A 26274-nucleotide genomic window follows, 5' to 3' on the forward strand; every position below is an offset into this window, starting at 1 on the left:
TCTTCAGCATGACGATGTATGTGAACTGGATGTGATTTTCCATGGAAGTTAGCCTCTCTTCTGGCTGTTAGTCTTGGTTAAAGAAATAAGTAAGAGGTTACAGAGCTCCTGTGCTGAAAATAAGGTTTCCCTAAAGGACTGGGTTCTTGACTTCATTTTAGATGTGTCTGGTTCTGCCACGCTGGAAGGAAGTCTTAAACCCACTTACTGGTCTGCTGCACAAAACTGCAGAGAAATGGATATCTGCCTGCCAAGCAAATTGACTGGGAAGATTGATGCAGCATCTCAAATCAAATCAGCTTAAAAAATAATAAATAAATAACAGTAAAAATCAGATTATAGCTTAAAAATTCTCAGCCACGTGTATCTGGTTAATGCACAGCCACCTATGAGCAGAAATCACCTTGACAAGGTCAGCAGCAGTGAAAGAACACTGCATCTGCATATCCTGAGCACAAAGCACCTCCGGTGATGTGCCTCTGGCCCAGGAAGGCTTTGCTCCACGATACGTGGGGCATGTCCTGCTCCTCAGTGTGGCCTTTCCTACGTGCTTGAGTGTTTCCCTCCTAGTCACAGCTTCGCTTTGCTGTCTGGAAACATGAGCTCTGTTACTGCAAGCTTCATGAGTCTTTCTGTTCCATTACCTGGGAGAGTATTTTGCCTTTAGGATTTTATTCAGCCATCTTCCAGGGTGTGGACTGAGTCAGGTTTGTTGGTTTGGTTTGTTTCATTTTGTTGATGTTGTTTATTTTAAATCTTATTCATGTTTTAAATTTAATTCAAAAGATTAAGATGCTTTTCTTGTAGTTGGAAATATGTACTTAGCCAGACAAAATTCCTCCCTCTCCAGGTCCTGAGTACTTCAGTACTTGGCACGGATTAGAGGATGTGTTGGCTCTTGCTTTAGTTGGCTTCATAACACGTGTCAGTAGGGTTCTTTGCTACTGACCCGAGTGCCTGGGGCTCAGCTGTGATTTACAGGAGCATGTCTGAGTTCCGACCCCAAGCTGATAGATTATCTGCCAAAAAGTGGTTGGTCTCAATGGGCCCTTTGAGTACCAGGAGCAAATAATAATTTTAAAAGCGGTGCTTTCTGTTAAAGCATTCCCCTAGCTCTGCTGTCTGCATCCTCCCCAGCTAATTCCCATTTTTTCACCCATCTTTCCCCAAGCTGTGCTGGTGCACGGGCTGGTGCTGCCATGGGAGATGCCGTGTCGCTGCACTAGGACCAGGCAGGGGCTCTCAGGAGAGCCGGGGCCTCCAGGGAGCTGGCTCTGCTGAGGCGTCCTGCTCCTGGCTCTGAGGATGAACACAGCTCCACGTCCAAAGCCTCGCTGCCCCCCTGATCCCCAGAACCATCTCATGCTGGCAGCATGCTGGGCTTGGCAGCCTATGGACGGGGCTGTGCTTGCTGAGCTGCTGCTGGGGAGAAGTGCCTTTCAGGCAGTGACTTCCCACTACTTTAATGACTGGATCCTTTTAGTGAATGGCAAGTTTCCTACTGACTCGAGTGGAACTTGGCTCAAGTGCCTATCTGACAACCTGGTGAAATAAATGGAAAACGCATGATTTCAGAGGGCTGTGAGTGAGGCCACAAGGGGTTACGGCTGTTCCCAACCGCACTGTTTCTGTCTGGCATCTTCACTCCTTGCATAAATTCAGCCTTTCTAGATATGTAGTGGAGCTACTCTGTGGAGCTGTCCGACAATATATACCCATATAAATATGAAATCCTTTTCTAACAGGGATTTTAGAATTCAGATTCTCCTAACAGGCAACACTATGCTATTATACTATGCAACACTATACTATATGCAGTATCAAGGAGTTGTATATTTTGACATTAGCTGTGAGAAGTCATTGATCACTTGCTGATTAATGGGTGAAATGTGAAACCTGTGAAAGCATATGAATTAATTAGTTATGCAGAAGTTTTTTTCATACAGTGACCTGGTATCCCCAAAGATACTAGTGGTAAATCCAGTACCTGTTCTCATGTATTTAAAAAAAAAAAAAAAAAAAAAAAAAAGAAGAAAAAAAAAGTTTCTGCTATTTTCTGTTATTCACTTAGATCTATCTCCATCTATTTTATATTTCAACACTTCTTAATTATGGTTCTTTTTGCTTCATGTGTGAGATCTTCAGTGAAATTCAGGAAGCAAAGAAAAGCAGCTCACATTGTCCAGTTGAAGCTTTTTGGGTTTCTATTACCAGTTTGTTGCATCACACACAAACGAAATATATAGAATGGAGACCTTAATCTGGATATCACATTTCCAGCAGCTTCAGTGCTCATTTCACAGCAAAGTGCAGTAAGCTAAATACTGCAATTCGTATCTCCTCAACAGGATTCACAAGCAAGTAAAGGCTTGGTGCCAGGAGTGTTTTCAGAGCAACTCGCGTTGTCCCTGTGGCTTTACAGGCAGTGGCCGTGCCTGCTCTTGCTTCCACGGGGCAGTGGGAAGCAGGTTCTACAGGGAAGTAGTGGTGGTGTGCTGCTGCTGAAGGCGGTGCTACTCAAGCTCAGAACTGTTGTTGTGAATGTGCAAAGCCTGGCTTTTTAACTGAAACTGATAGTAGTAACACCCTTGTTTTGTCTCTTGTATCCGTGTATAACTTAGTCTTCTTTTGTGTCCCTCTCTTCCTTGGAGAGGACACAATATTACGCTGCTCTCCCATCTCTCAGAGTGTTTTAAGTGATGGTACACAGACAGGGAGGAAACCCAACAATTAGAAAGCACTGCTCTCACTGAACCTCGCAGAGCCCTGCTGTAGCAAACTGCTGGCTTCCTTCAGGAAGGACAGTAAAACTGCGTTAATAACCCCAGAGCACAGAAATAAAAACTGGTTCTGGAAATGATTCCCTTCCCTATGCCATTTTGTTATAATGTGATAGAAATCTGTGTACTTAGAATAACTCCAGCTAATTGGGTAACAATATATATAAATGACTCTGTTGTGTTCATTACAATTTTGCCAGCCCAGTTCCTATACTGAATATTTACTTAATGCTACCCACTCCAAATATTAAGAAACCCCACTGTGTGATACTGAGAACCAAATGTTAGGTCATGGTAATGTGCAGTTTGAACAGCTTTTCTTTTCTGCACTCATTTGTCAGCTCTAAATAGGACATCACTCTTTCTTTCACCTTCTCCACCAATGTTCTAGCCAGAAGCCAGAGGAGCAGCACGTTGCCTTATCAGTTACTTTAATACAGACCTTCCTGTTGCCAGAACTTACTAAAATCTCTCTTGGTCTTTCCCAGGGACCATCTTCCCAGCTGAGACCATGCCATCAGGCTCATACGTGATTCCATGAAATTTCGGACATCCAGCCCTCAGCGGGACTGCCCACGTCAAACAGATGTTTGGGGGAGAGGAAGGGTGCTAATCCCCAGCGCTGCTGTCTTCGGTGGGTACTCCAGCCTGTCCCTGTTAAAAGGGTCAGAAAAAGTCTCCAGCAAGTCTGTTTGATCATATTTTTGCCTTCTTTCTTAATCAGCTGATGGGCCAAGGGGCTTGCTCCCTGACAAGTAAGTGGGCAGAGGTGGGCTGAAATTAGGGAGCAGAATCTCAGCAACTGTCAAGACGAGGTAATTTAAGCTAATAAGAAAACAAGTCTGAAGTAATCTGACCCCAAAGAATAAACGTCGGGGAGGGGTGAATGAACAGCTTTGCATTAGAGCTTGATGGGCATTTAACAACTTGCGATTGATTTTCATTCAGATTTTTCAGATTTATCTTTCCATTCAAATTCTTGTTTGTTGCAGTTAAATTTGTTGTTGTTGTTGTTTTAATCAGTGTAGGGCTGGGCACACATCTAGTTATAAAAGAAACAAAATGTAATAAATAAAAATGTATTTTGTTCACTTGGAAAGCCATGGTCAGGCTAAAAAAAGGCTCTACCTCCCATCAGTGTCCTTCCACACTGTCCAGTTCCACAATGCTGAGTTTGCTGAGGATGAGTAATTCTGAAAATTAGTCTTACTTATGAAGTCTAAAATGCAATGTTTTTGTTTGCCACAGTAGAGCCTGTTATTTACAAACTCATTTATAAATTGAATAAATCCAAGAGCTGGAATTCTTTTATAACAGTGCTGCAATTAAATGCTGCCTTTTGCTCTCTCAAATCCAGCTGTGTTGTGTGTTCATGCAGAAGAGGGTTGGAGAGGTAGCATTAAATAGTTAGTTATTTAGGGATGTTAATAACATGCTTAAAAGGTTTCTATAAAGCGCTTTTGGATCATACGACGCCATCTGTGTTACAGTTGATTGTAGTTAATTATACAGGGATGAATTCCTTGGGAAAATGGATGGCATTGCTCAGGCAGTTTGTTTGTGATCAAGATAATGCAATGACACAACATTAAGCTGACAGAATTAAGTCTGAGATGCGCTCCTTGCTAATAATCCTACACAAATCAGTGAAATTATTCCAAGTTGCTCCAGTTTAGCTGAGAATTTGGATAGGTGAATTTTTGTAATATTATTATAATAACTCCAATGTATTTTTGTACCTAAAGTACTGCAGAATATCTAAAGAAAAAATATTTTTCTACATAATAGTTACTGTTTCTAACTTATATAATTTCTTTACTTTCAGCAGTTTAGTCACAAGAGATGTGAAAGTAAGAAAGGTGGCCTGCTTAGGTAATGTTAAACTTGTGGTGTTAAAATATCCGGCTCTACCTGTTCAGATTTAGTAACAATTAGGTCTTCTAGTACTTAAATTTTATTACTTTCTTTGTATTTACTGGAAACTATTTATTAACTATGTAGGCTATTCACGGATTGGACAGCCACCCACACCTTGCATTAAAAAGAAAAAAAATGTAAAATTTATTATGAAAAATCAGTGGTTGGGGTTTATATATGAGTGCATGTGATGCAGCAGGCAAACAATGTATGCGCAGTTCACAGGGTTCAGGATTTTGCTTTGGATTCTGTAACCTTGGTCCACCCATCAATGAGTTAAAGCTAACAGTGGGTGAGGGATTAATCTTTGAGGAAAAATTCAGGTCAGTCAGGATTTGACATGTGTCCGTTAAAGCTGTTGTTGGAATTGATCTAATCCTAAGCAAAACTTTGGCTAGAGATCCATCTGCAGAAATGCATTACTGTATGGTGCTGGTTTTTTTGTTGTTGTTGTTGTTTTGTTTTGTTTTGTTTTTAAACCAGTTACTATGTCATCATCTTTAAGTTTTAGAAGTTGTTCCATGCTGGGAAGCATTGTGTTTGTTTTTCCCTATGAAAACTGAGGTTTACCCTAGAACAGCTAACTGTTGATAAGTATGTGCACTCAGTAGGTGCACATGGGTAGTCCACAAGAGTCTTGCTGGCATACAGAAGCGTGCACTAGCTCTTTTCAGAGTGGAAATCTTCAAGACAAGATGATGTTTCCCAGACAGTACAGCAGTTGGTTAGAAGTAGGACCCAGAATTTAAGTCTTTTGCATCCTGAATTTGTGCCCCGTGTGCTTGAGTTTTACTTTGCTGTCTTCTGCCAGATTTTATGCATGTTTTGTTTTAAGCCTGAAACTTTCTCAGCAAAAGTGTGGTTGAGACAAATATTGGAAGTTGAGATAACTGCATTTGGTCTTCTTAAAAACAAACAAACAAACTGAGATGAGTTTGATTATATATTTCTAAATATATATGTATGTAAATATATATAATATATGTATGTTCATAGTAGCACTAAATTAAGGTTGCGTGGGACAACCAGGGATCTGTGAACTCTGGAAAGTGCTCTAGTTTCTTCTTGGTACTGGTTGCTTCTGCTAAAAATGGGGATTCAAAGAAATGAGACTTGACATGGCTTCCTTTTTAAAAATGGTCTATCATTCACTTCCTATGCTGGTTTCACTACCACAACTCAGCAAAGCACTGTCCAACACCAGGTTAAGGTTTGAGTATCACATCAAAACGTACTCCCTTCCTCCTCCTTAATCCCTCCCTTTCCAAGTCTGGTGAGCTCAGGGTGACCCTGCCCTCCCTGCTGGGGATGCCACCCTGCTGGGGCTGGACCATCCTCCTGGGACAGGGATAAGGTCAGCCTGGGCTGGCGGGACAGCAAACCACCCTAGGAGCGAGTGCCAGCTCGCGTGGAGTTTGATTCTGTCATAGATATTGCTGCTGGGGTTTGCCTATGCATAGGCTAGCAAGGTTTGAACCCTTTTTTGCTTGATGGCAGAGTTCATGTCCTGAAGGTTATCTTGCAACCACAGCCTTGGCAGCTTTGTCATGTCAAACTGCATTAACAATTTTTTTTATTTTTTTTTCAATTTAGTATAGTATCTGGTTTTCAATTTTAACTACTTTTAACTATTTTTTAATCATGAGAGAGTCGCACAGCAAACTATTATCTCTGAGGCATAAAAAATCATCACAAAACCAGCACTTTGACCCAGCATGAAACCACCTTTCAGAGGACAGCCAATTAATTTTCTTTTATTCAGATTTATAAACTGTTGAAATCCCAAGTGGAAAAACTGAGATTACTCAAGAAGAGCTTCCTCATATCAGGAAGTGGGAACTCAACCATATCAAACATATATGTTTATGGCTGAGTTACACTGTGCATTTGCATATTGCATTTTCTTTCTATTACAATATTATGAGGTGTGCCAGAGACTGAAAAAGGATTGTATAAAGCCTTTAGTTATAATAGCTTTTCAAAACAGAAAAAGAACAGCATTTTCACAAGCTCATATCATATATTTCAAATGTCCAGTATTTGTAAGAACGGTGTTTTGTTTAAGCTGTTTTGTTTAAAATATTGGTACTCTGGTAGCACTCTATTAATTTAATTCAAGTGTGGTGAAACTCTGTTTTCAGAAACTGTTAACTAGAAAATGTATTTTCCAATTAGCCTTGATGTCTGAACTATAAGTCAGGAGGCAAAAAGAATGATGAGCCCTGCTAAAGACACCTTATGATGCATAATTGATGCTATTTTCAATATCAAACATACCAGGAATCGTATTCATATATCCATAATATATTCTCCCTGTATCAAAAATGTGAAGACATTACTACTAAAATGCCTCTCAGATTCCCCTCTACAGAACTAATTGAAAAATAAAATAAAATTCAAGGGCGACATACCTCATGTATCAGAAATGTGTTTTTTGCCCATTACCGCCTAGGACAGTATCCCACTGAGCTGGGCTGCTTGCTGGGGGTTGGCACCTCAGCGTGAGCTTTTTGGGTGCACCACACTTCAGCCAGCTGTCAGAGCGGGGTGGCAGGGAAAGCCATGTCTGCCTGATTTGCATCCCTTCTCCAGCATGACAAACTCTCTGCTGAGTTCTGTCTAAGTACAACGGTGTTGGCTGGGAAATATTTTTTATGAATATTTTTTCTCGCAGCATTTGGGAGAAGTATTCATTTAAGGCTGGCATTTGTCCACCAGTCCCCAGATGGCTCATGTGTGCACAGGCATGCACCAACAGACACCACTGTTCAGCATTACAAGACCATGACTTTTTTTGAAATACAAATAACTACTTTCATGCTTTACAACAATGATGCTTGATTCATTGCAGGCACAGAAGCTCATGGTTGCCACTGGAAAGCTGCCTTACTCTGCCCAGTCTGTTTTCCCATTATTATCCCTTGGAAAAACAATTCAGCATACGCCAGAAGGATGAATGGTTCTAAACCGTGTAAATCCCACTCTGATCTGTAGGGCTCGAAGCATCCTCTGTGCATCTCACCAGTTCTTGAAAATAAGACCATTGCCTTGAGGTTTTCTCCTGTGATGCATTATGCTGCATACATCGACCTGACTCTCTGAGGGGTTGTGGCCAGGAGCCCCGAACCGAGCCGACTCTGCAGTCATTTCTGTGATCTGCCGGCTGTGTGACACCTGCAGCCACAGGAGCTTCTCCCGAGGGGGAGAACAGAGCTGGGATCCACTTTTCCTCCATGGTTTGTGCCCATCCTTGGCAGCGTTTTTATCCCCTGTCATGTCCCAGCTAGGAGAAGATGTGCCACCCAAGGGCCGGGAGCCCGCAGCTCGCAGGGTCCTGCAGGGCAGACAGCTCCTGCTGCCTCCTGCGCCCGTGGCAGTGCTCCCTTCTCGCCCCAAATCAGAACCTAGCACTGCCTGAGAGAGCGTGGGGCTGGGCAGCAAACAGAAGGCAAACTGCTCAATGGAGGGGCTGAAACCTCCTGAGGAAATGCAGAGCAGCAGAGGACAATGCCTCCCGAACTGGCCTGCTCCCAGGGAGTAAATTACAGGCTGTGTGGCAGTGAGTACGTGCTCGGTGCCTGTATGTCTTTTGTTTACTCTTCCTGCGGTTCTCTTTGGCACAGAAAAGCAGTGATAAATGAATGGTTTGGGTAACGTGCTTATTGATGCTTTTGTTCTCTCTGACACAAAGTCTGTTGTAAATACTAATAACGATTTTTTTTTTTCTTTTCTGCTTTGCCTTCAAAATCAATGTTCTTGCAGGTGAGCAGCAACTCAGGTTATATTTCTTGGTTTTCCAGAGATAAATGAACCTTGTCAATAATAGTAAATATCATTCAAACTGCGTTTTAATCTTTTTATGTTTAGAAGCTCAAGAGCCTGAGTGCTTCTTGTCTTTAAAACTAATGTCTTTGAAACCCAGTGGAGTTTCATGAGTATAGACAGTCTAAAATCTTTGCGTCACTCACTAATCATTCATTAATTTGCATAGAATTAGACAAAAGTAAATAATTAAAGTGAGCATTTAGTAACACTGGAACTCCCAGTCCACAGCCCTAGGCTGATTTCCCATCCTTCCTCTCCCCCTTCTCCAGGAAGGACAAGGATTTGGGTTTGTAGCCAAAGGGGTGGGTTGGTCCCTGCCTTGCAGGGAGGGGACTGTGAGCCCCCATGCCCCAGCAGGGTGCCCAGCAGGGCAAGGAGCACTTCCCCCTCTGTCTTTATCCAGTATCTGCCTTTTCCATTTCAGGAGGGATGTGCAGGGCACTCACCAGCAGGGTCTGAGGTCCGATACATTCAGGAATAAAAGCAGTTGTAGCATCGCTGGCAGGTACTGCCACTCCTTGAGCAGTGACTCCTTGCCTGCTGATTTCTAACAGCACATGGAGATGCTACCACAACCCGCTCCTCTGCAGGCTCCTTCCACTTCGCCGTTTGTATGAGTACATCTGCAACTAATGCAGCCCATTTTGACTTTGGGACAGGAGAAATGCACTCTTTGTCTTGTGTGTCTTCCTCTAAGAAACCTTCCCCACAAGGTTTTGAGCTTGGAAGCGTGGTGTGCAGGGCAGCCTTCCTATTGTTCTGCAGCTCTCACTGTAGTAGTACATTTTGCAGACAGATCATTACCAAGGCTGATCAAATTCCTATTATCCAGATCTCTTAATCCTTGGATGTTTTTCTTGGCTACATTCAAGTTTTATCATTATGTCCTTTTTTCAGCTTTAAAGACTTAATTAAAATAGTCCTCAGCTAATTTCTGGGTGGTTCTTTTTGAATCAAGCTTATTACTTTAAGTACTGGCAAGGGAGCTGATTTTTCTCTAAGAAAATCTCATTAAAACCTTAGCATTCCAGTTTGGAGGATGCTCCTGATCCTGGACCACCAGTTCAGCCCACGCTGAACTGATGGGAGTCTATAGGACCTGAAAGTTTGCTCTGTCTCTTTCCATTCTCACCTGGGATTTGACATGGGCATGTTTACCTGAGCTGCAGCAGAGTTGTCAGAGGAGAAATTCTCCTGGGCCTGCTTTCTGGGGAATGGGTGCTGGATGTTAGCAGCCTGTTCTGGCAAAGCTTGGCTGAAGGTGGGCACCTGGGGCCTCTGACAGGCCTCCAGCTTACCAGATCTGGGCTGCTTTTATATTTTATCTTCAACGGTTTTGTAGACACACTTAAAGCAAACGTTGCAATACAAGCCTTTCTTCCTTGGAATATGCTATTTTATCTGTGTTTTTTGTTGTTGTTTTGTTTTGTTTTGTTCTGTTTTTAGTAGAGAAAAAACATACTTAGGCAGATGCTTGGTATGAAATGTGTTGACTCATACAGGAAAACCTCAGTAATATTTTCAACAAAAATGAAAAGCTCAAACTCTGGAAGCATGAGGACACTTTAGCGCCACTAATCCTATCTCAGACAGAGTTCCCATCAAGTGAGCTGTGCTTAGAAACCCCTTGGCCCTTGTCCAGGCAAGGGCAGTGCCAGGATGGTGGGCTTCTCCCTGTGGTGCTCCCCAGAGGCTCTGAGCCAACACCAGCACGTGCTGGTGAAATAGCTGGTGTTGTGCAGGGTATCTGAGTGCTTTGTGCTGTTACTGCACAGTCTCCCAGAAAATCAGCTGCTGGGCTTGTGCTCCTCCCAACATACCTCTCATTACTTTTTTGCCTTTCAGATTAGTTTCCTGTTTGAGTTCCTTGCTTGTGTTTTCTGTAAACACAGAAAAATCCTGTAGCTTTTGCCTGTTGAAAATAACCATTCTGATTTAAATTATTCTAACAAATTGCTGTATCATTAAATTTATTAGTTCTCTGATTAGTTCTCTGACATTTACATATTAGCAATTAAAAGATTGTATTGTGCTGCTTCTCATTTCCTCAGGTTGTGAAATAACCAGACTCCACCTACTACATCTATCATTACAACATATTGTTTAAGAAAATCATTGTAATATGCACAAATGCTTCATTCATCGCAGGAGAATTCAGAGCCTGTGGCTAGAGACTGCCCCATTTTTTTTTTCTATAAGAAGCCTCTTTTATAGGGTAATTGCTAATGCATTGCATCTTCTTATACAAAGACGCATGAATTTTAACCACTAAGAACATCTTTGCATTCTCCTTAGGGATTTTTCAGGCTACATCTGTAAATTTTTATTTATTTTCATTTCTTTGAATGACCAAACACATTTTTTTTCTATAGAAATTTCAAGGCTACAAAGGCAAGCACCACGGAAAGAAACAACCGTGTTTCTCCAAGTCTCATCTTCCCATCTCTCAGCAGCTTTGCACAGTTACTCCCCAAATTCAGCCACTTCTCCCATTAATTTCACTCCCATTAATCACTGATTAATCACTTCCATTTTTCACTGATAACTTAAAAATTAAAAATGACAGTTGAGTCAGTTTTGCTCAGAGAAGCAGAGACAACTGTTTCTTTGCATGCGTGTTGCTGTTTATCCTTTAAATGTGAACGAACTGGATTTTCATACCCATAACCCATAATCTACAGACTGGAAAATTGCATGGTATAATTACAAAGGAGCTTGTGCTGCTGGTGTTTTTTTTTTTTCTCCCATAGTGCTTTGGCAAAGTGTTTTTCTATAAGAAAAACTCCTGGAAGTATACAAATTATGAAAGAAACATTGAGGGAACAAGTGTATTTTAGGATGGCACTCCTGTTCCACTGCTCTAGTGCCAAACGAAGCCTCTAGGACATGGCATTTTCGTGCAGAATTTCTTGTTATCCTTATGTTTCTATTAAATTAAATCTGTTCATACTATCAATAAGCAATGAATTAAGTACTGACCAGAGGAAGAACTGGCAGCAGCCTGTATGACTTGTTCAGCACGTAGTGATCAAGTACAAAACGTTAATGGACTGTCAGTCTGCATCAACAGCTGACAGGAATGAGTCAAATGAAGCAAGGACAAACTGTGATAATGTCAGTCACGTTCACCTCTGTGCATGCAACTCACAGAACATGGGAATTTCACTTGATTTGATTAATAGGCTAATTATTTACTTTTACATAGAACTCTCATAGAATTTTCTGAATCATAGGATGGATGCAGCAACAAAAATGGCATTAACATATATTTAAAAAATCACATTTCTCCCTACCTTCATCTCAGACTACAAATTCTTTGGAATGAGTTTGTGTTGTCTTATGCCATCTACATCTGGCAGTCTTATACTTTTATTTTAGTTTAGTTTTATATGTTTATCAATTCCAGGGCATTTGTTGTTGTTTATTCTTGTCTCAGTTAAATAATTCTGGAATGTAGTTTTAGAACTGTATTTATTGTTATAGCAGGTGTTTTGTTGACAAATCTGAAGTTGTCATTGCAGAACTTGTGTGTGCTGTGTTGTTTATGAGAGTGTTGGGGTTAGTGGGTTGACACAGAGAAAAACAATATAAATGGATAAATTCTGTGAAGATGGATCCACTTTGTCCAGCTCTTCCCTGTTTAATAGAAGAATTGGATTCTCAGTTCTGTTTATTTAGACTTAGTAAAAAAAACCTTTTAGTGTAAATAAAACTACTACATTGTTACCAGACTTAGGTAAACATGTATAGATATAAGTTGTTGTTTTGATGATACACCACGAATGTTGGCATGGACAGCTCCTGTTGCCTTTATATAACCTCTGCTTGCTTCTGTATCTTCTTACTATTTGTATTACTTTTTTACTATGAATTTCTTAAAATTATTTAGAGGAAAACAAACCTTTTATTATTTTTTTTTTCTGTAAGACTTTTTTTGAAGATCATAAAGTCTTTCTGCCTGCACTGAAAGTGGTTTTCTCTGCTGTAGCTGTCTGCAAGCCATGAGGGTGCCAGGGGATGGAGCTAGGACGTCCCTCCAGAATGTCTGTAGCCTCTGGTCTGTGTAAATCCAAGTGCAGATGAAGAGATGAAAAATGTTTATAGTTTATGATTTAAATCTTATGCTCTGGACAGGCATAAACCAAAATATTTTTGCAGCTGAGCTCTGTCCAGCCCTTGCTTCAGGTCAGGGAGGGCCACTTCAGCTGTACCTCATGCTTCCCAGAGTATCCAGCTGTCTGCTGCTCCTCCTTCCAGGTGCAGTGATGGTTAGAGGAGTAAAAAATGACTTTAAAACTCAGGTTTTTATTATTTTTTTCTTTTTTTTGTACCTTTAAAGCACTGCTCAGGTGGTAATGAGCAGGATGCTGGCTGACTTGACCTCTCTTAATTTTGTGTGGCAAAGAAATGGTGAAGCAGCCTCCATCAGAAGTGTTCATTTACTATAAACCAGCTGATCTGTATGAAAAGCAGTTGTGGGGAAGCGGTGTGGTGCTGGCTATTGGCATGTGCGAGCCCCCCAAACCGCTTCCGAGTGGAACACCTCGAAGTCCTGCGGAAGATGCTGAAGCCCGGCCGTGACACCCAGCTGTGCTCTGGGCAGTGACACCCAGCCATGCTCTCGGCGGTGACAGCAGCCTGCTCACGGCTCTCCTCTGCTTCCTTCCCTGCAGGCGAGTGAGAAGATGTAGCGAGGCGCGGCGAGGAGGAGCAGCCGCAGCGCCGGGACGGCGGGGCCTGCGCCAGCACCCTGCCTCGCCGCCTCACCATGTCGAGGAAGGGCACCAGCAGCCGCGCCCGGGGAGAGCGGCCCGACGCCTTGGCCGCCCTGCAGGCTGCCAACGAGGAGCTGAGGGCGAAGCTCACCGACATCCAGATCGAGCTCCAGCAGGAGAAGAGTAAGGTGTGTGTCTTCCTTTCCTCTCCTTTCCCTCCCGCAGTGATTAAAACGAAGGCAGCCTGCGCTGTCTTGCTCCCACTGCTTTTTGCCTGCTACCCGACACGTAGCCATGTACCTGACTTCAGAAATAAATCCTTGGGGTGATGCATGTGAGCTAGAGGGACTAGCCTTCTGTGTAAAACAATAGAGCCCCTTCATGTCGTGTTTTAAACTGTTCCCCTTGTATTTCAAGCAAAACGCTCCCCATCTGTAAACCCAGGGGCACAAGGTTGAGGGTGCCGGGCAGCAGTGGTTCACATGCTTGCTCTTGTGATCAGGGAGGAAACAAAGCCCAAAAACCACGTAGCTTCATGCCAGCAGGAGACCTGGGAGAGCACACAGCTGCTCGAAACAGGAGGCATGGCCACGGCGCTGGGCTGAAGCTGTGCACCCTTTTTGTTTCTCATGCTAGAACTTTTCCTAGTAAGTACTTACCTGTTTAGGAGGATAGGTACCACGAGGACTTTGAATACAACTTGGCGGTGGTCAGAAGTTCCCTTTGCTGGTTCTTCTCTTTCACACCGAGGCTAATTTCGTTTGGAGGTTGTGCTCAAAGTCCTTCAGACCGCCAGCAGCCCCGCCAGGCCTCTGGGCTGCCTCTTCCACAACCCTCAGCACCTTTCTCAGCAAGGGCAGGGCAATGCTATTTGTTCTTCAATAATCCCTAATTAGTTTCCACTGATAAACTTTTGTTTTTTCTTTTTTGTTGCTCCAGAGCCCTAATAGAGAAATGCATTATTATGCCAGGGACAAAATTACATCCTGTAGTTTTCCATTAACTTGCATTATAATTTGGCACTGTAGACCATGATTCTAATTTTTAAGGAAGCTTCCAAAGGCGGTGTCTGTGTTTGTGTAAATATACTTACACACACACACACACACGCACATTTTAGTATAATATCTATTAATAATTTTACTGTGAATCAGAGTTTACAGCTTTAAGACTGTGGACCCTGTTTTCCTTCCCTCAACCTTTCCCCGTCCTTTTAGATACAAGGCTTCTCATCATAGCTTTTCTTGACTTCCTAGGTTTTAAATTGAAATATCTTTTTACCCTTCTGTGGTCAGATACATTTTGTTATTTGTCATGCATAATTTATTGCTGAAAAAGCATCTGATAAAATGCAGTTGTTTTGTGCTTCCCAGTAGCTCTCACAGAGCTTTTTATGCCTTGCATAGGCACATGCATACAGCACAGTTCGGATCTGTGTGCCTGAGTGTGCCAAAATAATGGCTTAGCATCTGGTTTCTTGCATATTCTTTAGGGGATATGGTATGAGACCTGCAGATACCAGCTGAAAAATAGACTCAGACTTCCTCTATAAGGTGCTGGCTATTTCCTGAGTGTGTGTTATCTTAAACATTATTCTGTTTATAGCACTTGTTACAGACATGTTAGTCTTCTTTCTGAGCATATACTTCATGTAGCATTTGGATATTAATGCTTAGCTCACTTGGGTTTTGTGCTTCTTGCATAAGTTTATGATACTTAACGTGTTCGCTAGTGGATCTAGGTCACTAAATTGGTCAAATTAAAGTCTATGAAATTTCAAATGCTTAGTATTTGTTTATAAAAATAGGTTGTGATGCTAAAAATCATTATTGGTGCCTAGATTTATCCTCGATATCAGTAATTTCCAAAGTGGCAATGATATGATTTTTTTTCTCTTTTTCTAAATATACAGGTATTTCCACTTATGCTGATTTCTAGTGGAAGAAATGTCTTTTCTACAGGGTTGTCAGGATTCTTTTTCCTCTTTTCACAGATCACCTTTTCTTTAAAAGAATTATCCCAGTTCTCTGTAATGTCACAGGTTTTTTTCTTTATGCCTGCAGCGTTTGGTTCCGTAGAGTGCTCTCATATGGAAAAGAGATTTAGTCATGTTCTTAGCAAGAAAATGTTCCTGTGTCATCATAGGAAAAAACAAACAAACAAACAAACAAACAAAAAAAACATCTTTACTAAAAATAATTGACCTGAACTTTTTTTCCCCAATAAACACTTCAGTAAGTAATTATAATGTTGTGAATATCCACTTCTTAATCTTAGCATTTAAATATATGCACTGGTTGCTCTGATAAACATCCTAGGGCAGAAAAGATAGAGAGGATTGATGTGCATTCCCTGCCTCTGAACAAGCCTGCTCAAAGGAGATAGTTATGCAAACACTTTAAATGCTACTGCAAATACATGCTGGGAATATTTTCTAGTGCAATGCCTGCCACTATGCCACATCCACTTCAATAAAAAGCTGAGGTGGATCGTATTTTCCCCTGACACATGTGGCTCTCATTTGTACCCCAGGACAGCACCGCTGACATCCTGCCAACTTTGCCAGCCCTTCTGATGTGTGCACAAGTGTAACCTCACAGGTACATTCACTACGACATCGGGCAGGCCTTTCTCTCTAAGGCACAATCATACAACACCAAATTCTGACGTAGTAAAGTGATCCATGCCATTTTTAGATTATCTCATAATTTGTGGCAATAATTTTGTTGATAAAAACACTGCTCTTTTTTGACTTCCCATGTAGGTCAGCAAGTTGGAAAGAGAGAAAAATCAGGAAGTTAAGCAGATCAAAGAACACGAACAGCATAAAAGTACAGTGGTGGTAACAGAGCTCAAAGTCAAACTTCATGAAGAGAAAATGAAGGAGCTCCAAGCTGTTCGAGAAGCACTTCTGAGGCAGCATGAAGCTGAACTACTTAGAGTAATAAAAATTAAAGATAATGAAATCCAGAGACTACAGGCCCTTCTCAATGCTGTACGTGATGGGGCTCCTGACAAGGTGAAAACCGTGCTGCTTTCAGAGGCAAAGGAGGAGGCCAAGAAGGGGTTTGAAGTTGAGAAAATAAAAATGCAGCAAGAAATTTCAGAACTTAAGGGGGCTAAGAAACAAGTGGAAGAGGCTTTAACTATGGTCATCCAAGCTGACAAAATTAAAGCAGCAGAGATAAGGAGTGTGTATCACCTGCATCAAGAGGAAATCAGCAGAATTAAGAGGGAGTGTGAGAGAGAAATTCGCAGACTGGTATGTGTTGCTATCTGTATCTATGTTTTTAATAACACTGATGTTATTGATAGCAGAAAAATGAACATCAATGCTGAACTGCATTAAATGCATGAGGATAAGCAACCAAATTTTTTCAGCTTGCTTCAAATGCGTTTTCTATCTGCTAATAGTGATGTCAAAATGTTTTTTTAAGACCTGCTAGGATGTTTTGTATGGAACTTTTTATGTCTCTCAGTACCTATTAATATTGCTCATCTTTCAGATATGAAGAACAAGCCTTTAGTTACCAGCTGCATTAGGGTAATTCTACCTAATACATTCGTTTCTTGGTCTACAACAGGGCCTACATGTATTAGCCCCTTTCCCCTCCATTTCCCCACCATTTGTTCCTCACTGATTCACTTTCAACCCTCCCTTTCCCTGCATTTGTTCATTCCTGCAAACATCCCATAATAAGCTTTATGCAATTCCAAAATGCTATTTCCTCTGCACCCTATAGTCGAGTCCTATAACCTGCTGGTGATGACCCCCGTTACTCTGCAAGGTGTTCAGGGAGTTTCTTTCTCTCTGTGTCCCCCCTTGGTGGCTTTCCCCCAGGACAAGTGAAGCAATGATGCTCCTCCTTTGGTGGTTACTGGGGTTCCTTCCCTTCATTGCTCATCTGATCCTTGCTGGGTCATCATGTATGCTGATCATCTAGTCAAACCGTTTGAGTCCCAGGTACAACAGTTAGGCTCTCAAAGGCTACACACCTGTGGCTTCAGAGTATACCTCCAATGGGCCTTGAAACTAGTTGGGGATGTTAAAACGGATCATGTTCCTTGAAAAACAGAACTCCCTGCAGGAAGGAAGAGGGAAGTCTTTGCATGAAAACCTGGCATGCCACCACCACTTTCTGGATTTTAGAACAATTTCTCCCTCACTGGCAGCTTGGATGCTTGCCCTGAAATTCACTCACTCTTTTGAGTGCAGCACAGCTGATTTGCAGGACTGTCTCTCTTAACTATTGCTGTCATTCCCAAGAGCAGGGGAACAAATGTAACATCCATACTCCTGTGAGGTGTATTAAGGGTCTTGTTTCAGTATTTATTTGATGCTATCATCTTTTTGGGTTTGCTATGCTTTTTTGTTATGGTACGCAGTGGCTCAGGATAAACTCATTAATGTTCCTTCAAAGTAATTCTCATTTGACTATTGTACAAATCCTAAAAAAGCCAAACCAAACCAAACCAACCAACCACCATCAACAACAACAAAAAAATGTAAGTGAAAGCATGGCACTGTAGCCATGCTTCAGTAAACATCCTGCAAAACCTCCCCACCACAGGGCTGGTGCAGCACCAGCTGTGTCCTGGCAGACCAAGGAGACTGGGCTGGCCGACAGACCGGGTGCTGCTCCCCTAGGCAATGCAGCATTGCATACCCTTTATTTAGCTCCTTGGACTCTCAGACTTCAGGTTGTTATTTTTTGCCCACATAGAGTATTTTATTTTTATGAATAGGATATTAAAATAATTTATAACCAACTGATCTATTGATACTGGAGAAATATCCTGCAGTATAAGTACTTTCTTCTCTAAACATACACTACTAGATACATTGATTTAATACATCAGAATGAAAGGGTGGCTAATGTACATCCTAAATAAACTTAAAGCATTACATGAAAATCCATTCTAATGGCCTCTAATGTAGAAGCCATAAAATAAATATGTTCTGAGTTATAAAGAATAGAGTGGTTTGAAGTTATGTTTTCTAAATTGCCTTGGAAAATCAAAGTTTTTTTATTCCTGCTTGAAAGAATGAAATTATCTAACTGTACTAATTAAATTACACAATGCCATCATTTTACCAAGCCCTGAGTGCTTCCTGAATGACTTTAAGTACTCTCGGTTCCATTGACTTGACCATAATTGATTTCAATGGGAGCTGTTGGCTCCTGGCACCTTGTGGGGAGGGCCCTGATGTTTCAAGGGGAAAGGCTGGTGTCACATCCTATGATAAAAGCTCTCTTCTCTATGAAAATGAGGCAATTAACGAAGCAATTAAGCTAATACCGAAGCCAGTGTTTTTTTCCTCTGTTAAGATAGAGGCCATCAGCAAAGCCTGTTCACTGAGCCTGGTCGGGGTTGCCATGATACACAGGGAAATGCAGAAGAGCCCGGTGTGAGCTGCTCTGTCCATGCAGCAGAGCAGTGCTGCAGATCCCAGCCCGGTGCCCCCGAGGTATCCTGGCACCCTGGGACCAACGCTGTGCCTGCTCAGCCCGCAGCGCTCCCCGGGGCATCCTGCTGTGCTCCAGGCAGGCTTTGCTCTGAGCCTAGCAGGTGCGGGGCTCAGCAGTCACCACCACGTCTGCCAGCGGTGTTTACCAACAATATTAGTGTTGTATCTTTAATCATGTTCATTAAACTGCCCCTTACCTGCTACGGTTCTGTGCAGATGGAGAGCTGTGCCCCGGTGTGTGCAGCTCAGCTCAGCCCCGTGAGGAGCCAGGTGGATTTCTGCCCGCTTGTATCTGGCCCAGTGCTTGTGCATATTGCGTTGCCTCTGGCCCACGGCTGGGGATTGCACACTCATGTAGAGGCTGTGGCAGACATCCAGTTCTGAAATGTTAATAGTTTCACGTTAGGACTGTAAAAGCTCCTTGATTCGTGTACAATGCATTATTTAGTCATTTAACAAAGAGGGGAAGTGACCTTTGAGCAAATTGCTATTTCACTTCTTGAAAAATACTGCTTTTTTGTTTCATCAGAATGGAGAAAGTTAAATTATACTCATTCATGTTTAGGTCTGCAATGATATTAGCCCTTTAACATGTAATAATCTTCTGAAGTTATTTGTGTCTGATAGGTACCATTTTTCATTTTCATTTTTTTTTCATTTTCATATTTACTTTCAAAGAACATTTGACTTATCTTAGGTGCAGAATGGAAAATACTTCCATATGTAGTCAGACAGAGTTTGTTTTGAAAAGGTAAGCTTACATTATTCCATTATCTTCCTTTTAAATTATTTTCTTCTATTGTACAGACAAATACATTTGCTAGTGTCTCAATTTAGAAAAATGTGGGAAAACATTAGATGACCTTTGAAGTAATGTGTTAGGAAGATGCAGTATATAGCAAAAAGGAAATGCACAACCATACAAATTTGCTTCCAGCAAAATGGAGTGCATTTTTGTGCTTCAACATCTTCTTAACTTCAGGCTGAATTGTTTTCCCATCTTTTGTAGGATTTGCCAAGGGAATGCAGGATATACATGTTCAGGCTTTCAAAATACCTGTTTTTACTATGAACTATTCCATTTTGATGACTTAGTAAGTCGTCAAAGCTACAGCAGAGCAAAACTACAACAGTGAATTAAGTTAAATTGTTAAATTGTTAAACCCAGCCCTAGTGAATGACCCAAAGCTACTGAGCTCTGTCCTGCTCTGTCCTTGCTGTGTTCCTAAGGGAAATTCTTGCGTTCTTGCCCTCTCCAGAAGAGGCTGGTCTTGGGGAAGGCACGGCTACGCTGCAGCCAGCCAAACCCGCTGTGCCTGCGTGTGTGCTGTTCTCCAGCTCCTGCAGAAAAACTAAGCCCAAAGTACTCTTGTGTTCAAAATGATGCTTTCAGATGTGATTGTAAGCTGGGTCCTCCCTCCTGCTTGCAGTCTCATGCCATGCCATGCCACTCCAACACACACAGCAAAGAGGCTGTTAATTAGAGATGCAGTAATTGCAGGGGGCAATTTTGTAGTTTTGTATCACCAGCCTGGGAGGCCTGCAGACTGTAATGGCTACCAATGTGTAATATTCTTTTGGAAGCAGTTCCCACTCCATATTTACCAAACAAACATTCTATCTTTTTCTTCTAGATATCTTTCAGGTGACAGGGATGACTATTACTCATTGATGTTGACAGCTTTAGGCTAATCCCATACATCAAAGCTGAGCAGCTATCTGTCCCCTGAATGTTGCAGGGAAGGAAATGATGTGTTCTGCAAAAGCATGTGTTCAAATTGTTCTGCCCATGTGTTTTCTATTTGCACATACAGCTTGTGCTGTTTGTGTCTGTGAAGTCTGGGTGTGAACATCTACAGAGAAGTACAACTAACCCAGTTAAGCTATTCCTGGCTCAGAAGCTTAAGAAACGTTAATGTAAAAGATGAAAGTCACATTGCAGATGGTAACAAGTAGGTATGGCAACAACCTCCTTTCTACAGAATTTCTAATTTTAGTAAACTTTTTTCAAATTTTAATTTGTGTGTTTCAAATCAGCTTTAAATGCTGCGTGAATGTATTTAATTACATTTGCATGGTCTACCTCTAATAACAACCTACCCCGTATCTGTGTACTCACGTCCAGGGAACACAGCCCTTCAGACATGAGAATGCCATGGAATTAATTGGCCTCAAGTTTTGCTTAGTGGAGATGAAAATTCAATGTGGTAAAAATATTTACATTTTACATAAACATAAATTGGTCAGAAGTGAGAAGTATTGAACATCAGTGGTAACTGCAGACACCTTTCCTCCTGTTTTGTTTTTTTTTTTTTTTTAGGGGAACTAAAACAAAAAACAGGAAGATTGAAAAAATGAGATTTGTTACAGACTGGAGAGTATTTATTTTCAAATGAAGATAAAAGTTAGTCAATAACAACTACTAAAAGGTTTAATATAAAGCCATTGTACATTGAGACCTCTGTGGCTTCTTTATGGTAAGCCAGCACCAGGGACACGGAGGAGAGCAATCTGTCAGTAATGTTCTGAACCAGCATGTCTGCAGGCACTTCTCTGAGATTGCTCTGCTAGGCAGTGGTAAATTAGGGAAGATGTGACAGTTAAAGGGCCGTTTCTCAAGAAAAAGTGTGTGACTTTTTAAATATTAATTTTATTGGTGATTGACAGTCTTTTACTTCTCCTTTTTGTTCCCTTATATGGAAAAAGATCGCTATATTTGGTATAAAGGCATCTCAACAGCCATCCTATACTGAAAGCTAGACAAATTATTCAAAGGGATTAACTCTTCCTTGCAAATCATTTGTAGTTAGAACCTCATTTACACCACTGCATTTCTTATTCCAACTTAGCCCAGACTATATTAAAAATTATCCAGCATTGTTGTGGGAAACTATTCGTCTGTAATTTAACTTGGCTCACCAGCTGGAAAGATTTAGGGAATCAGCATTCAGTTGAAACCTCTAAGTGGGTTAGTGGGTGAACATGGGTGAGATTTTCAAAAGCACAGGATGGAATAATTTAACAGATCGCTCTGTTAGCACCTAGCTATCAGTTAAGTATATGTGAGGTACCATACATGTACAAATTTCTCCTGTGGGTGACAGGAGTAATTTCTCCTTCTATCTTTATGCAGTTATTTCTCCCATTCGATGTACCTTGTTCTTCAAATATGGTATTGCAGTTAATTCTGTTACATTTTTGTTTTAAATTGTTTGAAAATAATTATTATTCTTTGAACAAATTTACTCTGCTTAGTGATTTTTTAATATATTTTAATATAAATTCAGAAATATTTAACAATTTAAGTAGCTTCACTTGTAACACTATCAATTTGGTGTACTGCTGTTCACACCCAGCACTAAAAAGGAAGCCAGTCTTTGGAAATAAAAGCCTTTGTTGCCTAGTGAGGGATTTTTTTTTATTAGTTATACCCTGAGTGGGAGCAGCAAATTCTGATCTCGCCTGCACCACTTCACCTTTCTGCACTGCACAGTGCAACACTTTGGCTCTTTTGGTTATAAACATGCTGTTTGGTTCAGTATAGCTGAAATTCAGGCAATCTGCAAATAGAATCCTTCTTTGGCCAGTATTGTAGCCGAACCATATCACTGAACAGTTTTTGGTGATGGATGTCACATGTGCCCTTGTTTAACTGCACAGAGATGAAATATACTGTCTCCTCTTGTATTTGATGGCTTGGCAAGGTTACTGGAGGCGTGGTAATGCACTGCTGACAGTGAATGCCTTTTGATGAGGGTCAGTTCTGGAAGAAGATGTTACAAGAGAGGTTCCCTGGGTGAGAGCCTGCTGAGAGCCCTGCACGGCTGATGGACCGCAGCTGCCGTGTGGCAGCACGGTGCTGGGGCTGTGCCAGGGGTGGTTCTGGGGTAAAGGGCTCCCTGACAGTCAGACGAAGCAATGGGGTAGCCACAGCTTTATTCTAAGGCCATCTAATCATAACCTAAAACCCATTCAACTCGCAAGACTCAGGAAATTCAGAGCCTAGGAGGGTAGTTTCGCCTTATGGCTTCGCTTGTGAGGCTACCAGAGCCCCCAGCCACGCTCCCCTCACCCCAGCATCATGCCCACCCACCTCTCCTGAAGCAGACCATGCACACACACAGTGCGCCAGCTCAGTGAGCTGCCTTGGCAGAAAATGGATCACAAAAGTGAAAAAGAACAGTTTTCCCATGGTCTGATACCCTGAGCCAGCTCACCTTGTCATATCACCTAGCTCTGGCAAGGAACTTGGAAGGGAGTGGCAGGGTGTGGGACCACTGCTTCTGGCGGTGCTTTGCTCGTGTATTGTGCCTTTGCTGCAGTGAGGAACTCTCCTCTTGACGAGCTGCTGCTCTAGCAATGCCTCTAGCAGCAACAGTAGCATGAACCACTCTTGACTTTCACCTCCTCCCTCAGCTACACGGTAGATGCAGTGGTCTGTGTCCCTTGCAGAGGTCTGTGTCCCTTGCAGAGGTCTGTGTCCCTTGCAGAGGTCTGTGTCCCTGCTCTGCTAACAATCAACCGGGCTGGGGCATTCCCTGCAGCCACAGCATGGGTGGGAAAACGGCACATGTGGCTGTAAGGAGAATTTTACTTTTCTAAAAATGTATTAAGTACTTTTCAGTTTGCAGTTTATTAATTACTGCAATATACATCATAATGACACAAGATATTACAATTGGGAGAGAGAGAGGTAGTACACTTTGCACTTTTTTTTTTTTTTTTTTTTTTTTTGTCTGTGCTGGGGGAAGGAAAATTTTCCTTGGTTACAAGGAGTGTGGAAGCTCACTGTGCTCCTGCATTGTGTGTGCTGTCGTCCCACCATTGGCAATGTCAGGACTCAATGCTGATTTGGTGCTGCAGCACTGTATGGCAGCCTGACTCTGATGTGCAGGAATATCGATGGAGTTTCAGCACCTCAAGTTACATACGCTGACTAGTCAGCAGCACCAGTCTGCAGCTATGCTGCAGCTCTCTCCCAGTCTGTTTGTAAAACACAAATCCTACTGGTTTATATCAACGTGCAGTATCAGAGCACAGCATTTGGCAGGCTGGCTGACTTCATATAGCTGGCTGTTACTGATGAGTGACACACATCGCTAGGGCAAAGAGGCAATTGCATTTATTTCTGTGGGAGTGTCAGGGAAAATATTCAGGGAAATGCAGAGGGAGGGTGAAAACAGACACCCATCCCTCGTGGCTGGCCTCCCCGCGTGCCTTCTGCCACCCAGCTCCCTGCCCTGGGCCTTCAGGGAGGTGAGGACAGGCAGGTCCCGGCGTGTGCCAACTGCTGGCTCTGCACGGCGCCGTGGGGAAATGTCTGCTGTGCAGCAGCTCCGGCTGGAAAGGGTTTTTCTCGTTTGCATTTAAAACCCCTGTCTCCGAGTGACTGGCTTTTTTCCACCACGCGCCAGTAGCTTCAAAGGCAGATTCCTGCAGCGTGCAGCCACGCTCCCGGTGTCATCTGTGGGATTTGCAAAGGCCCAAGAACATCACAAGGAGAAATTTCCCAGCCAGGGAAACCTCCGCATGGGTTTTACAATCATCTTGGAAACAACACATTTTAAAAGAGCCATAAGGCTTAAAAACAGCAAAACGCGACGCTGGGCTGGGAATTGCACTAGAAAGCACAAGGAGGGAATAACAAATTTAAGTTTGCATGGGATTAGGTTTGCATAATTGATATCCGCTGTGCTCGCAGGCTGGATATTAATTAGCACTCCTGCATAAATATTCATTCCAAGTCAAGGCGGCCTGCTAGAACTGAAGTGGGAATATCCATGGCACGGAGCAAGGCATCTTTCCAGGTGATTGGGTGCTGTGCTCACACGTGCGCTGCCGCTGTCTGGTGAGTGCTGCTGCTGTCTGAGCTGCCAGACAAAAGGTGGGGAAGGAGGAGGCACGGCCGGGACCGGGACTGGTACCAGGACCACCGCTGCTCCCGGGGCGCGATGAGGCGGGCGGGTGCGACAGCCTGGGGGGGCACACACCGAGAGGCTGGCACCTCTCCCCGTGAGTTCTGTCCTTTCCTGTCTTAATGTTGTCATAATGTTAGCAATGATGTGAAGAAATGTGCTAAGCAATATTTTCTGGTGAAATGCTTCTTTGGATTAGTACTATTTCTATAACATTTCTGTTTCATAGTATTTAATAGTAGATGGCCACATCAAATTGTTATACATATTTCGTGAATATGAATTTAATCATACGAAGGGAATGTGAATACTGATGTTTCCTTAGTTGTTCACCAAGACTGTTTAGTTTTTCCTTCCAGGAGATAAGCCACTAGTGAAATACCTTGTTACAAAATCTTTTGCATTTTCTGCAGTTTCTTTGTTCTTCTTAATTTGAAGTGTTGCCTATGTTGTACCATGTCTTTGCTTTCATATAAATAGGAGCTAACTAACCAATATTCTCCCTATTTAAAAAAAAAATAAATAATGATTTTACAAAGTGTTACCTTTCTGTTTATAGATCCGTTTAGATTTCTACTTGTTAGATATTTAGTAGAAGGACCACAGCAGCTGTCTCTTTGTTTGATTCAAAGTTAGTAGTCCATTGGCTTAAAGGAAATTATTGAAAGCACCTTTAATAAAATGGCACCCAAAATACTTTTGATTTGCTGCATTTTGTGAAGAGAATCTAAAATTTTCCTAATTGTGAATTAAGATTCCATGTAGTGCTTATGTGCTGTCCTACCCTGTCTTTTGGCAAAGCAAGGGTAAAGGAGCTGGCTTTTCACCTCGGACAAAGCAAGACTGTGCTCTGGTTTGTAGCTCACTATTTCTCCAGCCCCCCGAGCAGCTGAGGCAGGCAGGGCTGCCTGTGCAGCACGAAGCCTCGGGAAGCACCGCAGCTCTTGCATGGGACCCGAGCTGCAGGTGTGGCGTGCTCCCACCGTGCATGCTGGAGCACAGGAACCAGTGGCAGTGCACTGCCTGCAGCCCCTTCAGATCCTGCATGGGGGTCCCACATCACACAACAGGGGGATGCTGCTCCCCAGTCTGGACATCCCTCCCACTTCATTTGTCTCACAGCTGTGAGCAGGAGTCTTCCCCACCACCCTAAATCCACCTCACGGAGTAATTTCCTGATGCTGTTGCTGGACGAGCATCAACAGACACCACTTGCTTTTTCCCTGGGCAGGCATTTTGGCAGTATTTAAGAAGAAGGCCCTCTGAGCGATCTGTTAATATGCCATGCCATTTTTTGCAGGTTTACAGACAAAGCTACCAAAAAGAGATGAATGTATCATGAATGCAGTTCTCACAAGGCAAAATGTTCTTATTTTGAGCAGGTTACGTTTTAAAAGCTGTCCACTGAAATTAAATGGGTAAAGTCTCAAAACCTGCCCAAAATCTGATGTGTACAATGTGCATACGTGGTGTCTGAAAAACATCAATGAATGTCTTAGGAGATGTGTATGATCTCTTTCTCCCATAGAATTGTTCTCTGTAAGCACATTTGGCAACCCAGCGGTGTGTCAGTGTAGTTAATACTTTATATTCATGTATAATGTATAGGAATGCAATCCAGCTGGAAAGAGCCTGGGACTATGTTGCAGTAC

General features: G+C 42.3%; 1 protein-coding gene across 12 annotated transcripts in view; it reads left to right on the forward strand.

Annotated features, from left to right (window-relative positions):
* JAKMIP3 (Janus kinase and microtubule interacting protein 3) overlaps nucleotides 1–26274 on the forward strand; it is an 82171-nt gene that overhangs the window by 18050 nt on the left and 37847 nt on the right. For all 12 annotated transcript variants that reach the window (XM_032190790.1, XM_032190779.1, XM_032190786.1 and 9 more), the window contains exons 2-4: nucleotides 3269–3414; nucleotides 13196–13425; nucleotides 16002–16499. In XM_032190790.1, coding sequence (XP_032046681.1) covers nucleotides 13291–13425; nucleotides 16002–16499 — 633 coding nt within the window. In that variant the 5' untranslated portion in view covers nucleotides 3269–3414; nucleotides 13196–13290. The remainder of the gene's footprint in view (nucleotides 1–3268; nucleotides 3415–13195; nucleotides 13426–16001; nucleotides 16500–26274) is intronic.

Source organism: Aythya fuligula, chromosome 7, assembly GCF_009819795.1.
Source record: "Aythya fuligula isolate bAytFul2 chromosome 7, bAytFul2.pri, whole genome shotgun sequence".
NCBI lineage: Eukaryota > Metazoa > Chordata > Aves > Anseriformes > Anatidae > Aythya > Aythya fuligula.